Raw genomic sequence first — 14772 nt, forward strand, 5'->3', positions numbered from 1 at the left:
AAGTCTGTAAGTTCTCCCTGAAGTTTGTTCAAAGGACAGGATTCAGGGCAGCTCTGAGGGAGATTTCCACATGCATTCTACCATGGTGCTGATACCAGAGTCAACCGTGTTTACCTGGCTCTTCCACCTTAGTTCAACACCCCAAGTGTGGATCGCAGGGCTACTTCAGTGTCCTTTCTAGTCTGTTAAGCAATGACCAGGAGGGGCAGTGACAAATGAATGAAAGGTACCCTTCTAAGGATCAGAAGATGGAGCACACAGCATGATGGTTTAGGGTAGTAGTTCTCAGTTTGTGAATCGAGACCCACAATGCCATCGGAGAACACAGATAATTTGCATTATGGTTCATAAAATAGCAAAATTGTAGTTCTGAAGTAGCAATGAACTTGATTTTATGGTTTGGATCACCACAACAGAAGGAACTGTATTAGAGGGCCATAGCATTAAGAAGGTTGCAAACCACTGGTTTAGGGCATTCATTTAGTGAATTCATTCATTAAGTCTGACATGTAGTAGTTTTCCTTAGGGATTTATATGTTAGCAACTTATCTCCATAGAGAAATTTTTTTTCAATAACTTGGGGGTCAAAAAAAGTAATAACTTTATTTTATTCTCAAAGCATGGAAATTTATGATTCCAATAAAAATAATGTTGCTTTATTATAATGAAAGTTGAACTAATGTATTTACTGATTATCATATGTCAGGTACTGGGCATTTGGCAAGACTCTAATCCCTTATAAGCTATTCTTATGAATAACATTGTTTTTCCTACGTTCTAGATGAAAAGACAGGTTTAAGACGACACAGTACAAAGTTGAAAGGAGTTTTTTCTGCAGTGGTCTGTTCCCTGGAGACAGATTCTTTCCATATAGTCACTTAATAAACCACTAATTAAGATATTATGATGAAATCTGCAGAACTGAGCAATTCTCATTCATGTGTCATTAGAGGTCCAAAGAAAGAGATACCTAAAAAATCCATAACAAACAGACTAATGTGTTGTCGTAAACTTCATGACTAGATTGGGAAAGATCAACTTTAAACACATTGCAGGACCAATTGAGTCCTTTGATATGGTCAGTTTTAAATGAGATAATTAAGAACGAGAGGAGAAAATTATATGGAAAAAAAGATCAAGTTACAAAACAATGTGCTTTCATTTTCAGTAACAGGGGTGTGTATTTAGATAGTTTATCTTCTATATTTGTAGTTTCTTACAGATCCAACAACTTTGTGGTGGTTTAAATGAGAATGTTCCCCAGGGGCTCATGTATTTGAACACTTGGTCCCCAGGTTGTCAGCACTCTTTGGCTTGGTGTTGTGATTTTGTTGGAGGAATTGTGTCGGTGGAGGCTGGCTTTCCAATTTTAAAGATTCGTACCATTTCTAGTTTGCTCTATTTCATGCTTGGGTTCAAAATGTGAGCTCTCAGTTGGTGTCTCCTCCCCGTGCTTGCTTGTCATTGTGCTGCCAGACTCGTACCTTTCTAGAACTAGAAGCCTAAATGATGCCTTTTGTATGTCACCTTGGTCATGGCATTTCATCACAGCAAAAGAAAAGTTAATAACACAAACTGTAATTAAAACATTTTTAATTATCCCCTCTATTATTCCCTAAATAATGCAGTATAAAAACTTTATATATAATGTTTACATTGTATTTTATAAGTTATTTAGACATTATTTGAGTATCAAGAGGAAATGCCTTGGTTATATGCAAATACTAAGTTATTTTATATAAAATACTTGGCCATCTGAAGTCTTTGGTATGTCATGGAGTCCTGGAACAAATCCCCCCACATAGAGTACCCTTTATTGCTATATGATTTTAAGGCCTAAAATGTCAAAGATGGGAAAATGACTATCAGATTATCTACACTAAGAAAGATTTTAATGCTGTCAATTAAGACACTGTCAATTAAGAGGTGCTCTGATGAGTGAGCATGAAGGGAGACTGTGTATACTGTATAGTGTTAGTCTTCTGCTGCCACTTTAAGAACTAACCACGCCCACCCAGCCACTTCTGACCTCCCCCTTCGCCATCTCTCTCTCTCTTGTGTGGTTGTTTCCTGTCGTGTGCACACGTTTCTCTCTGTCTCTGTGTCTTTATGTCTTTATATTTGTCTATCTCTGTTTTTTTGTTTTTTTATTTCTTTTTAAGTAATAAATGTTTACCCTTATGCTTATTTACTATGTCTTGTGAGCCTTTTATCTGTCGTAACCGCCGGCCTGACTCCCCCGGCCGCATGGCGTTGCAGGGACTCATGGCCATCCTTGCCGGACTCCATGAGCCGCCTGGGACATCCCATCATCATATTCTTTTTAAAAGAACAAAATATAGTATGTGGGAAACGTGATATTATTGAAGGTTTTGAAAGATCAATTTCTGTTTTATCTTTTTTGAATACTTAATGTGTGTGGAAATTCCCCATATGACCCTGCCTCCCTGCCCCCCTCTGACCCGTCTCAAAGGCCAGAGCGAGTGGGCCTCAGCTTCAGAAAAACCAGTTTTAGAATCTCTTGGCAAGCCCTGCAGCAGGTTTCAAGTGTTGAATTCAGGATGCGAGGATGTAAGGCATCCATTGTACCACTCCTGGCGTTTGAAGCCTTTGCCAGGACGCCAGGGCAACAGGAAACACAATGCGGTAACAGATTAGATAAGGGCTACTCACAGATGGAAGAAAAACAGCAGAATGATGGAGTCCATGAAAAATAATGCTTCAGTCTGAGGGATAAGTTAAGTGAGTATGCAGAGTGTACGGTACTAATAACTAAGCATATTTTATGTCTTTAATTTCCACACATCACCTTGTATTAAGGTTTTTGTGCATTTGAAGATAATCATAAATTCCACAGTAATGAGATTAGCTCAATATTTTATCCCTTTGATAATAAGCAGATATTTGGAACTTATTTTTACCTCACATTATGAAGAAAATATAATTAGGTAATAAATATTAGAGTCTTAAATCTATTATTCAAGTCATGGTAAGTTTTCATTTAAGCCGATTTATTGCATTCCTTCTTTTATTAAATCTTGGGATAATTTTGTGCTCTTTCTGAAAGAATACACCTTTCCTCCTTCACTTGGGACAGAACTGGACCTCTTTAGTTCATGGGTATAGTACAAGATTAGTTTATATATGGAGGAAATCTGCAACTCCCTAGTCTTTGCTAACAATGTATGATTGATCCAAAAACATAGTTTAATGATCATTTTGGTGTATAGTTGTCTGTAGAACTTCAACTAAGGCCACAAGCCATTGCCAAATCCCCAGACTGAGGAGATGCCCTGAGAATATGCAGATGCAATAGGTGATTTTCTCACAGTGCTAAAGGTATTATTTAACCTAGAGCTCATCTCTTGATTTCTAGCTGCCAACACATTGACGGTTCCTATTTCAACAGGTACAGGGAAGTACTGGTGTGCCGCAAATAGACCTCCTGAGGTTTATACAGTAGACACTAATCCCTAGTACTAGAGGACTGAGAAGTATGAGGTCACAAGGGTGCTGTCATAGTACACATAAATCTCTGTCTTTGTCAATTAAGTCAGGTCTTTAAAAGAGAAACATAAAATGCAGACAGGGACATACGCTTTGTAGCTAGACTAACCTTAGTTGGGCTTTGAACTTGGGACTGTGGGACCAGCACAGTATCTCTTCATCTAGGTCTGGATCCATTTGTATATGACATAAATGTAATATTTCAGGCCACTTTTTGATCTTGTACATGCAGCATATGGCCATTTGACTGGTACTTTACAGTCTCCTTGGATTGCAAAGGTCTCGTGTGGCCAACAGAGTACTCCAGTTCCACTCTCCGACTCAGATTTATTATTTGTTCTTCTATTAAACATTTCTATTTATGTTACTACATACATAGAATATGTATGGCTGTTTTTTTTATTTATTTCAACATTGTAGTGCCACCAGAAATGGATGTAGTCACACCACATCTTCCCTAGCATGAGCTGTTGTTTGTTTTATTGATCTTGGCCACTGTGACTGGTGTAAGATAAAATCTCAAAGAATCTTGAACGTTTGTTTAAGTATTTCCCAGCCATTAGTGTTTCATCTTCTGAGGCTTCTCTGTTAAGATCTGTACCCATGCTTTAACTGGGTTATTTGCTTTCTTGATGTCCAGTTTTCTTGGTTTTTTATTTTGTTTGCTTTGTTTTGTTGTTTTAGTTCTTTGTATAGATATTAGCCCTCTGTCAGATGTATAGTTGGTAAATGTCTTTTCCCATACTGTAGCCTGCTGCTTTCTATAAATAATGGTATCCTTTGTCATAGAGAAACTTTTCAGTTTCATGAGGTTCCACTCATTAATTGTTGATCTTACTGCCTGTGCCGATGGTGTTCTGTTCAGAAAGTGTTCTCCTGTGCCAGTGAGTTCAAGGCTGTTTCCTACTTTCTCCTCTGTCACATTCAGTGTATCTGGCCTTATGTTGAAGTTTTGATCTATTTAGAGTTGAGTTTTGTAGAGGGTGAAAGATTTGGATCTATTTTCGTTTTTCTAAATGCAGCCATCCAGTTTGACCAGCACCATTTGTTGAAGATGCTGTCTTTTTTTCCAGTGTCTCTTTATGACTTCCTTATTGAAAATAAGGTGTCCACAGGAGTGTAGACTTACAGTTAGGTCTTCAGTTCTATTCTACTGATCAGTGTGTCCGTTTTTATGCCTGTACTAGAGCTCTGAAGTACAGTTTGAGATTAGGGATGGTGATACCCCCAGCAGTTCTTTATTATGATGATGATTTTTGTTTGCTATCCTGGGTTTTTGAGGGATTTTGTTGTTATTGTTGTTGTTGTGTGTGTGTGTGTGAGACATGAAGATGAAAATTTTCTTTTCAATTCCTGTAAAGAATTGTGTTGTAATTTGGATGGGGCTTGCATTGAATCTGTAGATTGTATTTGATAAGATGGCCATTTTCACTGTATTAATTCTACTGATCCATGAGAATAGTCCATGGTCAAGATCTTTCCATTGTCTGATATTTTCTTTGATAAATATTTTTAAAGTCTTAAGATGGCACACTTGTACAACCAGCATGGAAATCAGTGTGGTAGTTCCTTAGGAATTTAGGAACAGATCTGCCTCAAGATCCAGCTATGCCATTCTTGGGCATATATCCATAGAATGTTCTAATGCTCTTAATTTTTCCCTTGACCTGTAGGTCTTTTATCCCTTTACCCTAAGGTTATGTCTATTCTTCGCATTATAGTATGTTTCTCGAATGCAGCAGCAGGATGGATCCTGTTTTTAAATTCTATTTGTTAGTCCGTATCTTTATAATGGGGAATTGATACCATTAATGTTGAGAACTATCAGTTAACATGTTTTTTGTTGTTGTTGGTTTTTTTTTCCTGTTTTTTGTTGTTATGATAATGTGAGTTTTTCCTTCTCTTTGAATTTGCTGCTCTTGGGATCATTTATTTCTGTGTTTTCTTGGGTGTGGTTAACCTTTTCAGATTGAAGTTTTCTTTCTAGAACTTTCTATAGAGTTGGTTAGATACATAGTGCTTAAATTTGGTTTTATCGTGGAATGTCTTGTTTTCTCCATCTATTATATTGGAAAGTTTTGCTGGGTACAGTTGTCTGAGCTGGTATCTGTGTTCTCTGAAAGTCAAATAACATGTGTCCAGGTCTTTCTGGCTTGTAGAGTCTCCATTGAGAAGTCTAGTGTTATTATCATAAGTATTCATTTATATGTTATTTGGTCTTTTCCCTTGCAGCTTTTAATATTCTTTCTTTGTTCTGTACATCAGTGTGTTGATTATTATGTGTCATGGGGAATTTCTTTTCTGATATAGTCTATTTGGTCTATTATGTGTCATGGAGAATTTCTTTTCTGGTATAGTCTATTTGGTCTTCTAATGTATGCTTTTTGTACCTTGACAGACACCTATTTCTTAAAGTTAGGAAAATTTTCTTCTATGGTTTTGTTGAAAATATGTTCTGTGCCTTTGAATTGGGTCTCTTCTACTCCTCTATTCCTATTATTCATAGACTTGTTTTTTTCACAGTGTTCCAGATTTCTTGGATATTTTCTGCCTGGCTTATTTTTTTAGCTTTAACATTTTCTTTGACTGAGTGAGGGCAGGTCCCTGTAATGGGTTTGCTACAGGGCTGGGGATGAGAATGGGAAATTTAAAATGGAAGACAGGAAGGAAAGTAAAGATTGCTGAGTTCCATTTTTTAATTGATTTGTAGAAATTCTACATATTCTAGGAACTGATATTTTCTTAATCTTTTATGCAGCAATATGCTCTGATGTCTTTTTGTCTCTGGTAGTGTTTAAGAGAGACATTCTTAATCTTTCTTACATGTTTTACTCTTTTTTTTTTCTGTTGGAGAAATCTCTTCCTTCCCAAAGGTTGATAGAGGTTGATGGATATAAACTGATTGTCTGCTAGAACTTTGTTTTGGCCTGTGAGACATGTATGAATGTATACATTATTATTTCCTCATGAATAATGTTTAAAATCCCTTTTACTGCAGATGTGTAAATGATAGCTCTGCCATGTACGATGTCATAAATAAAGTTTTTGTTGTTTTGAACATGTTTGTGGATATGCTCTGGGTTCCCCCGGCATCACAGGTTAACGAGTGGGGTGGCCAGGTGGCCCAGGGCACGCCTAGGGATTGTCTATCTTAACTAAAAAGGCATCTTTAGTTACAAGCTGAGTTATCATGACTGTAGTCTGTGGTACAAGGATAGCATCAAAACCCCAAGTACTTCCCATCTTTTTCTCTTTGGGGAACCATTTGTTTCTGTGTTTCCTCTATGTGTGGTTGTTCCAGCCTCTGAATGTTACCACATCAAAAATAGAAAATAGTTTTCTGGGCTCTGAATGTTTGCAGGCAAAGTGCATCTAAGCAGTAGGCTTATATTTAGCCCACTATAGGATAATGAGTTCCTGGGGGTAGGGGGCGATTCCTCTCTCTCTCTCTCTCTCTCTCTCTCTCTCTCTCTCTCTCTCTCTCTCTCTCTCTCTCTCTCTGTGTGTGTGTGTGTGTGTGTCTCCCTCTTTCTCTTCTTTCTTTTTCCATCTGTTGTTCAGTTATAAGTTTCAAAGCCATGCCTGCAGGGAAGAAGGGATTGTCTGAAGTCTCACTCTGTGTTTCTTTCTCTGGGTGGACTTCTTTTTCTGCTCCCTGAACCCTTGTGGCAGCTAAAAGTGAAGCTGTATGACCCAAGTAAATTGGGTGACAGCTTGCTTTGTTTCTAGTTTTTAAAAGATGTCTTTTGTTTTCAGAATTATATGCATGTGTTAGGGAGGTATGTGTATATGTGAGTGCAGGCACCTTCTATCCAGAAGATGTGGGATGCCCTGGAGCTGGAGTTACAGGTAGTTGTGAGTTACCTGACATGGGAACTGAACTCGGGTCCTCTGTAAGGGTAGTACATGCCACTGAGTCATATCTCCAGCTCCTTGTTTACATTCTGGCTTTCCCCTTGCACTCAGGTTCTTCGATTGTTTCTTTTTTGTTTGTTTGTCTTTGTTTTAGACTCCTCAATATCTGCTCTCTTGGCGTTCACACATTTAGCATAAAGGCTTTGTTCTCGTTTTTCTTTGGGTGAGTTTTGTTGGCTTTAAGTGTGAGGGTAAGTCAGAATCCATACGGAATTCTCCAGGTTACAGAAGGGGAAGATGGCTAAATATATGATCCTCACTTTATGTTCTGTCACTTCTGCCTGAAGGCTTGCTGGAGACGGAACCACTGCAAGGAAGAGATGAGGATGCGATAGCCAGTGCCGATTTCTCTAGCATGCTCTCTGAGGAGGAGAAGGAAGAGTTAAAGGCAGAATTAGTTCAGGTATGTTCCGTAAGCTTCTATTTCTGTCTTTTGCTCAGTGCAGGTCCCGTGTTGCAATTATGTTGTCTGTCATGTAATACAGTGTCATAAATGAACACATTCCAGGATGATTCATTTTTTTCAAGGGGTTTTTATAATGCTGGTTGTGTCTGCAGTGGTAATGTGGAGGGCGGTGCTGTGCAATCCACAATAACAAGTTGTGTTAAGTATGTGCTTCTTGTTTTCCTTAGGGTAGGGATGTTGTGTAAATGTTTAGCACTTAGGAATCAGATGGAATGTGTTTAAAGCTTTGGGACAGACCAGGCGTGGCCATGTGTACTTGTTATCCTTGCATTCAGGAGGCTGAGACAGGAAGATGAAGAGTGGAGGCTGGCCTGCGATGTGGAGTGAGATCCAGGCTTGTTTGGACTGTATAAACAGAATCTTGACACAGACACAGAAAAAAAAAAAAAAAAGAAAGAAACCACAGCATGGCCATAATCTCTGTTTAAAACAGCAATTCTTCAACATTTTTATTACTTTAATAAAAATGTCAATCATGAAATCAGTTGACTTGACTCTTTTGAAGAACAATGAGACTCTGGGGGTGGAGAGGTAAGCTACAATTAATTAGGACTTAACTGGAGCGTTTGTACCTGCTGTCCTAGAGGAGAGGAAAATGCCAATCTCATCCTAAGCATAGGTCTGTGCCAAGCCTTTTGTAGGTGGGACCCTCTCACCCGTTGACTCACACTGAGAGATGTCTGTTTCTTGGCGAGGGCTGGAGGAGAGCTCCTAGAGCAGAGTGTAGCAGGAGAAGATGAGAAGTAGACGCCACCATTCCTTCGGCACCTGCTTCACAGGGTGGCATGCGCTTGTTCCTCATGAAAGCTTGGCTTTCCCTTCCTTCAGTCTGTCACCTTTCCACCGGCTCAGGACACAGCCTTGGGTCCAGCATAGCTGCTACGCTATACTAGTTCACTGTTATCCATGTAAGGTCTTAATGAATTGCAATACATTCTTTAAGTTTTATTCTGTAATTTTATTATTTTAATTGTGTTTTGTTGAGGATGAAACTTGCTATGTAAGCCAGGCTGATCTGGAACTAACAGTTCTTCTGCCTGCCTTCTGAGTTGGGTTCTAATGTTTACCAATGCACCCAGTTATAAGTTTTCATTTTATTTTTATCCACACATAACAGTGGGATGTATCTATGGGATACAGTGTGATATATCCGTACATGTGAATAGCGTGTGGCAGCCAAATAAAGACGCAGCGTGTATCTGCTGCCTTACACATCTAGTTTTTCTTTGTGCTGAGACCATTCAGTCTCCTAGTTATTTTGAAATGCATAATCAGCATTATCACCCTAAGGAATGGTGGTCGAACCTCAGAACTTACTCTTACCTAAAATAATTGTGTATCCTTTGACCATTTTTCTCATCGCTTCCCTCTTTCCCTTCCCAACTTTCAGCAAACACTATTTTACTCTGTTTCTATCTTTTGTTTTGTATCAAATACAGGTGTCACTGTGTAGTCTATATGTCGATAACATTGTGTGGCATTGTTTTTGTGTGCCTGCCCTTAAATGAATTCCATTTTAAAATTAAAGAAGAACTTGGTCCTCCACCATGACTGGAAAGTATTTCGGCAAGTGCACTGCATCAAACAGAATATTCTGGCGTTTTACCTGGATTTCTGTGTGGCCACTGAATGGTCATGCATGCCAGAGTTCAGAACAAAGGTCACCTTAGTGGGTAATAGGCTAACCTCACGTGGTCTCATGACTCAAAATTATGTTCTATGACCTGTTTATGTCAACTGTAGTGTCTAAATATTATGTTCTGTAAACTGCTGCAGGCTAGTTGACATGAAGTTAGACCTTAAATCCTTCACTACAAAAGTCCCAGTGTCAGCTCAAGAAGACTTCTGTAGCAGAATGATTCCTATAAAATGTCTTGGTTTATCTGGATTCTAGGGTTATTGGGATGTGTACATACGTCACACAATTCAGTGTGCTCTTGTATCCAACTGTCGGCATATATTGTTCTTATTATCAAGGAAAAAGAAAGCGTTGGTTTGAGATGGATGCTCCCTAGGTGTAGGTCCCCAGCAGCATTCTCAGACTTCCCTGTCTTCTTGGCCACAGCATCATGCTTCCAGCAAGTTTCATTTCTGATACTCTTGAGGTCAGAATCCTGATGCTGATACGAGATGCTTTGTGACTGTGTTCAGGTTACCAGGATTCATGATTCCATCCTTCACGGTGCACTGTTTTATTTCTGGGAGCTTCAGAGATAAAGAGTCAACGAGGGTTAAAGTTAGCATCATGACTTCCAGAGACACTTGTTTGGGGCCTGTCCCCCAGACAGTGAAAAGACAGGCACATGTATCTTTGCAAATTTCCCTCACCCGTTTCTTCTCTCTTGCTACCCCCACCTTGGCCTTGTTCTTTTCCCAAATCAGCTTCCCTACCCTTTCTCTCTTGCACAGAATGTCCTGCCTATGCACAGGCAGAGCCGCAGGGCCTTTGCGTACCAGATACATTCAGGTTTTATTGGCACTGTGAGGATCCAGTTACCACAAGAACATAGAGACCACTCTCAGTCGTCTCAACAGAAAAGCTCAGCCCCATCTGAACTCTCCATAGATGGTCTCCTGGGTCAAAAGCAGATCCTCTCTGCATCTGGAAGGTCTTGTTGGGTTTCCTAGGCATGGGGTATGAAGACTCCTCCAAGGCCAGCAGATGGGTCAGCAGTTAAAGGTGCCTACGGCCAAGCCGAATGACTTGGCTGAGAGCCCCAGCACTCACATGGGGGAAGGAAAGATCAAGTCCCGCAGGTGGCTCTGTGACTTCTCCATGCGCCTCACGGTATGTGCATGCCCTCTTCATTCACAAATCAATTTAAAGAGTCCTCAGAGATCAGTGTTCTGGAGATCTCCCTTTGTATCCTATGGCAGTTCTATGGCAGAGCGAGACTTCTATGGATAAGGACAGCTTATCTCTGATTGTTTGTCCAAAGCAGTCTTGGGTCTGCCAGATACACAGACTCCGGTTTGCACCTCTTCATGGTTCCTTAATATCTTCCTATTGAATTCTCTCAGCCTCCTGCACCCCCTACTTTCTGTTACTGCCCTGATGAGGCTGTCGTCAGACAGTCCTATAAGTCCATCGATCCACAGAGCCAACACACTTTGAACACAACTGTAGTTTCTTTTATTATGTTATACTTGTATTCTTAAAATATCTTGGACACGAAACCAATATTACCCCTTGTTGCTGGGCCCTAGCGTCTTCTTTGGGGGAGGGGGTGAGAAGGCACAGTGTCAATGTCTCAGACACTGCGAGTCAGATAGAGGGCATACAGCGGACTCGTTTATTTTACAATGGGGAGAAACTTATAAACCCTCCCAGCACCCAGGTGTTCTGATTCGTTGACAGTTCGCAGGGTCATCCCTCATTGGCTAGGCATTATCAGGATCTCAGACAGCACCAGGCAGACTCCAGGTTTGCTTCTTTTGACCTGGTAGGCCTTAACTTCCTACAAACCCTATCTGGTGCAGCGGTGTGTGCGTAGGTGTCCAGTGACTATTTATCATTAGCTTGAGTTATTTTACAGCTTAATCAAAAATCTCTTTTGCTAATGCCCAAAGTGGAGTGTGTGGTCTTATGGATCTTCTCGCTATATTACAAAGTACTGGCTCATTTCAGGTCTATGTTCTGTCTCATCACCACTGCTTAAGGTCCTCAAATGTCTAATGATCTCTCTCTTCAGATACACTCACTCAATAATTCTTGTTATCTTTGCCTTTTGCTTCCTCTAAGCTGCATTTATAGTGTTAGGTAACGCGCCTGGCTTTGGAAAGATGGAAGTATTGGCACCAGTGCTATCAATCTGTGATTATATAACAATTTGGTACCGCCAATGTTCCTAGATAAGATGACTCAAACAAACAAAAAAGAGGTGGTTAAAATCCCGGCCAGCATTATCAGAAGGCAGAACCTATTTTGAAGCTTTCTCCTCTCTTTTGATTTCTTCCTCACTGGGTGGGAGGTCCAAGAACACACACTGCCTTCAGGCTATGTAGATTGGAAAAGGCTGACTTGACCCTGGGTCTTTCTCGCTCAATTCCAGTACGAGCATTTAAATCTTAGTTCTCCAGGGATCTCAACCAAAAGAGGCTCGTGTTGACGAAGTGTGCAAAATGACTTACCGACAATGAACAGATTAACAAAACATTTCTTCTGACTGTGCGTTATAAATTCCTCACAATGTAGCAACTCAAATAGAAAATTAAATTTCCAATCTTACAACATAAATTGCATATTAAAGTTAATTTTTTTTAGCGAATCCAGCTTAGTTTATTTGCTTGGTTTTTTTTTTGTATTTTTACCTAGATAAGTTTATTCAACACTGTCAGCAAATACACAACATTCTATAGTCATTACCTGAGCCTCCAAAACACAAATGTTTGTCACCCCCTCTGAAAGGAAACCATATACATCAAGCCATTCTCATACATTACTCCTCCCCTAGTCTCTGACAACCACCATGCTGTCCTTTCTCTCTGTGACTTTGCCTATTCTGAGTAGTTCATGTGTGTGGACTCACATGCAGTATATGTGGACTCACATGCTATGTGAGCTTTTGGTGTCTGGTTTCTTTTTCTTAAGCCTAATATTTTCAAGGTTCATCCATGCAGAAACATGGTCAAGGTTCATCTACACAGTAGCATGTATTAAGAGTTCATTTCTTGGTATGGATGTACCATATCCTACTTCATGTGTTAACACAGTTTTCTGTGCTCAGCCTTTGAAGGACATATTGGCTGTTTTCCCTCTTGGTTATAAACTGTGTTACTGTTAACACATGGATTCTAAATTTCTTGGGGTATGCATGTTGAAACGATACTACTAGACCAAACTAGTTTAGTATTTAGCTTTGAGAAACCAGACAGTGTCCTATAGTAATACGTAAAGATTCTATTCCTTCACATCTTCACTAGCACTTGTTTTCTTGCTGATAATATATAAATAATAAATTAAAGTGTCTAACCTTGGTCATAAATATTTCTCACATGGAGATTGTCTAGGGAGTCAAAAAACAACACATAACCCTAAATAGTGTGTTCTAGGCCAGCCAGCATTATGTAGTGAGACCCTGTCTCAAAGGAATAAATATTTAAAAGTAAATCAAAGAACAAAATATCTCTAATGAAGAAAAAAATTTATGTTGAGGTAAAAGATAGTCTAAATGCTTCTGTCAATGTGATTTACCTGTTCTTTATCTCACTTTGGACTTGATGTATCTATACAACTCCATGTGCTGAGGCCGAACTATCAAGATCTGTGAGCCCTTTCTCCTGCCCTACAGCGGTCATTTACTTCTGCAAGTGAAAAGTTTTCCCAGGGTTTTTTTTTCACACAATAGAAAGTACAGAAACATCCTACATATCCATCCCACCCCAAGAAAGAAGCAGACTCCCAGTAATTTCAGTCACTCAAAGCGAAAGAAGCAGGAGGGCTCTAGCTATCGAAAAGGAGAGGAAGATACGATTCCTGAGCATTGTCTGTGGAAAAGGAACAAGAGATATCCATATTAGGCAGGAGATGAAATACAGGAAGACACTTCGACAAAAATAAAAAAGTGGAATATGACAGGGTAATAAAGAACAGAGAAACTGTGGTTTTAAAATAACACTGTGTTCTCACGTAACAGGAGACTAACGCGTGCGCCTCAGGTAGTCGGAGTGGCCTTCTCCTTCAGCTGTCAGCCTAGCCGTGTACACGAAAGACTTGGTCATCAAGAAAAAGACACACTTCTACTGATTATGAATATGTATGGAACGTGTGATTCAGTCTCCCTTCTGGAAATGTTTCCAAGTACATATAAAAACATGCCGTGAATATAAAGAAATGTATAACATTAAACTATAGGAACATTTTCCTGCTGCTAAAATCTCTCCAAGATTTTGTTCTTCCATAGTGTACGGTGTAAAACATTCCTCCTCTGTGTCTGTGCCTTTGTCCCTAAAGTAGTCATCTGTGTTGTGAGGCTTCCCATCCAGGGAGCAGTGCGGAGTCCATGTGTATCATGCATGTGAGGCCGTGGGTTCTGTCCTCACCAGGGTCAGAACAGAAAATGAAAAGTCCAAGCGTGATTGCTACTGTTTGGCACTGGGGAAAAGTCGTCCTTTTGCCACTGAAAAGACTTTGTTTCAAAAGCCACTGTTCTTCAGCAGCTTCCTTGGTGACGGCAAGATGCGTGGCAGGATTATCCACAAGTTGTGGTCAGAAATAAAGTGGTACTTTGGATGTAAATGAGACAAAGTTTCCTATCGGAAACACTCAGAACGCTGAGGAAACTGGCAGACGCCTATTTCCCCTGGACACAAGGCGTACCGAGGACGTCCCCACAATGGTTTCTCTGGCCTTGCTGAAGAAAACCATGAATGGTTATGCTCCCCAGAAGCAGAAATGGGAAGTTAAGCACTAATATCAGAGCAATCCATGTAGTTGTAATATAAAGTATAACACACACAGTTAAATCAGACTTTGGGAAGCTTAAGTTTATTTTATAGAACATTGCAATACCCCAAATTCTAAGTATTTTATGTAATTCCTTAGGTAGAAATTAACTTACAAAATCAGTTTTATAGTGATCTTCTTAAATGCAGCATTGAGGAGAGAAGAAATGTGTCCTCTGACAAAGCCTTATAGTGGTTTTATTTATATTAGCTAAATCCAAATGCTCCTTAACAGCAAACCGGCAAGCCCGCTCAACAGTGGAAAGGAAAGGAACCCTTGCTAATGCAGCGACATGGGTCAATCACAAAAAACTGGGCTAAGTGAATGAAGCCAAACAAAACAAACAAACAAAGTATGACATAATGATTTAACATTCATAAGCTGCATCCTCAACTTGAATGAAAAAAGGAACGTTAGTGGTTGCCTAGTGAGGGCCAAA

At 39.7% G+C, this 14772-nt stretch overlaps 1 protein-coding gene across 4 annotated transcripts in view; it reads left to right on the forward strand.

Annotated features, from left to right (window-relative positions):
- Tpd52l1 (TPD52 like 1) overlaps window positions 1-14772 on the forward strand; it is a 101441-nt gene that overhangs the window by 57727 nt on the left and 28942 nt on the right. For all 4 annotated transcript variants that reach the window (XM_048425403.3, XM_048425404.3, XM_048425405.3 and 1 more), the window contains exon 2: window positions 7710-7825. In XM_048425403.3, the coding sequence (XP_048281360.1) occupies window positions 7710-7825 (116 nt within the window). The remainder of the gene's footprint in view (window positions 1-7709; window positions 7826-14772) is intronic.

This window comes from Myodes glareolus, chromosome 1, assembly GCF_982192425.1.
Source record: "Myodes glareolus chromosome 1, mMyoGla1.1, whole genome shotgun sequence".
NCBI lineage: Eukaryota > Metazoa > Chordata > Mammalia > Rodentia > Cricetidae > Myodes > Myodes glareolus.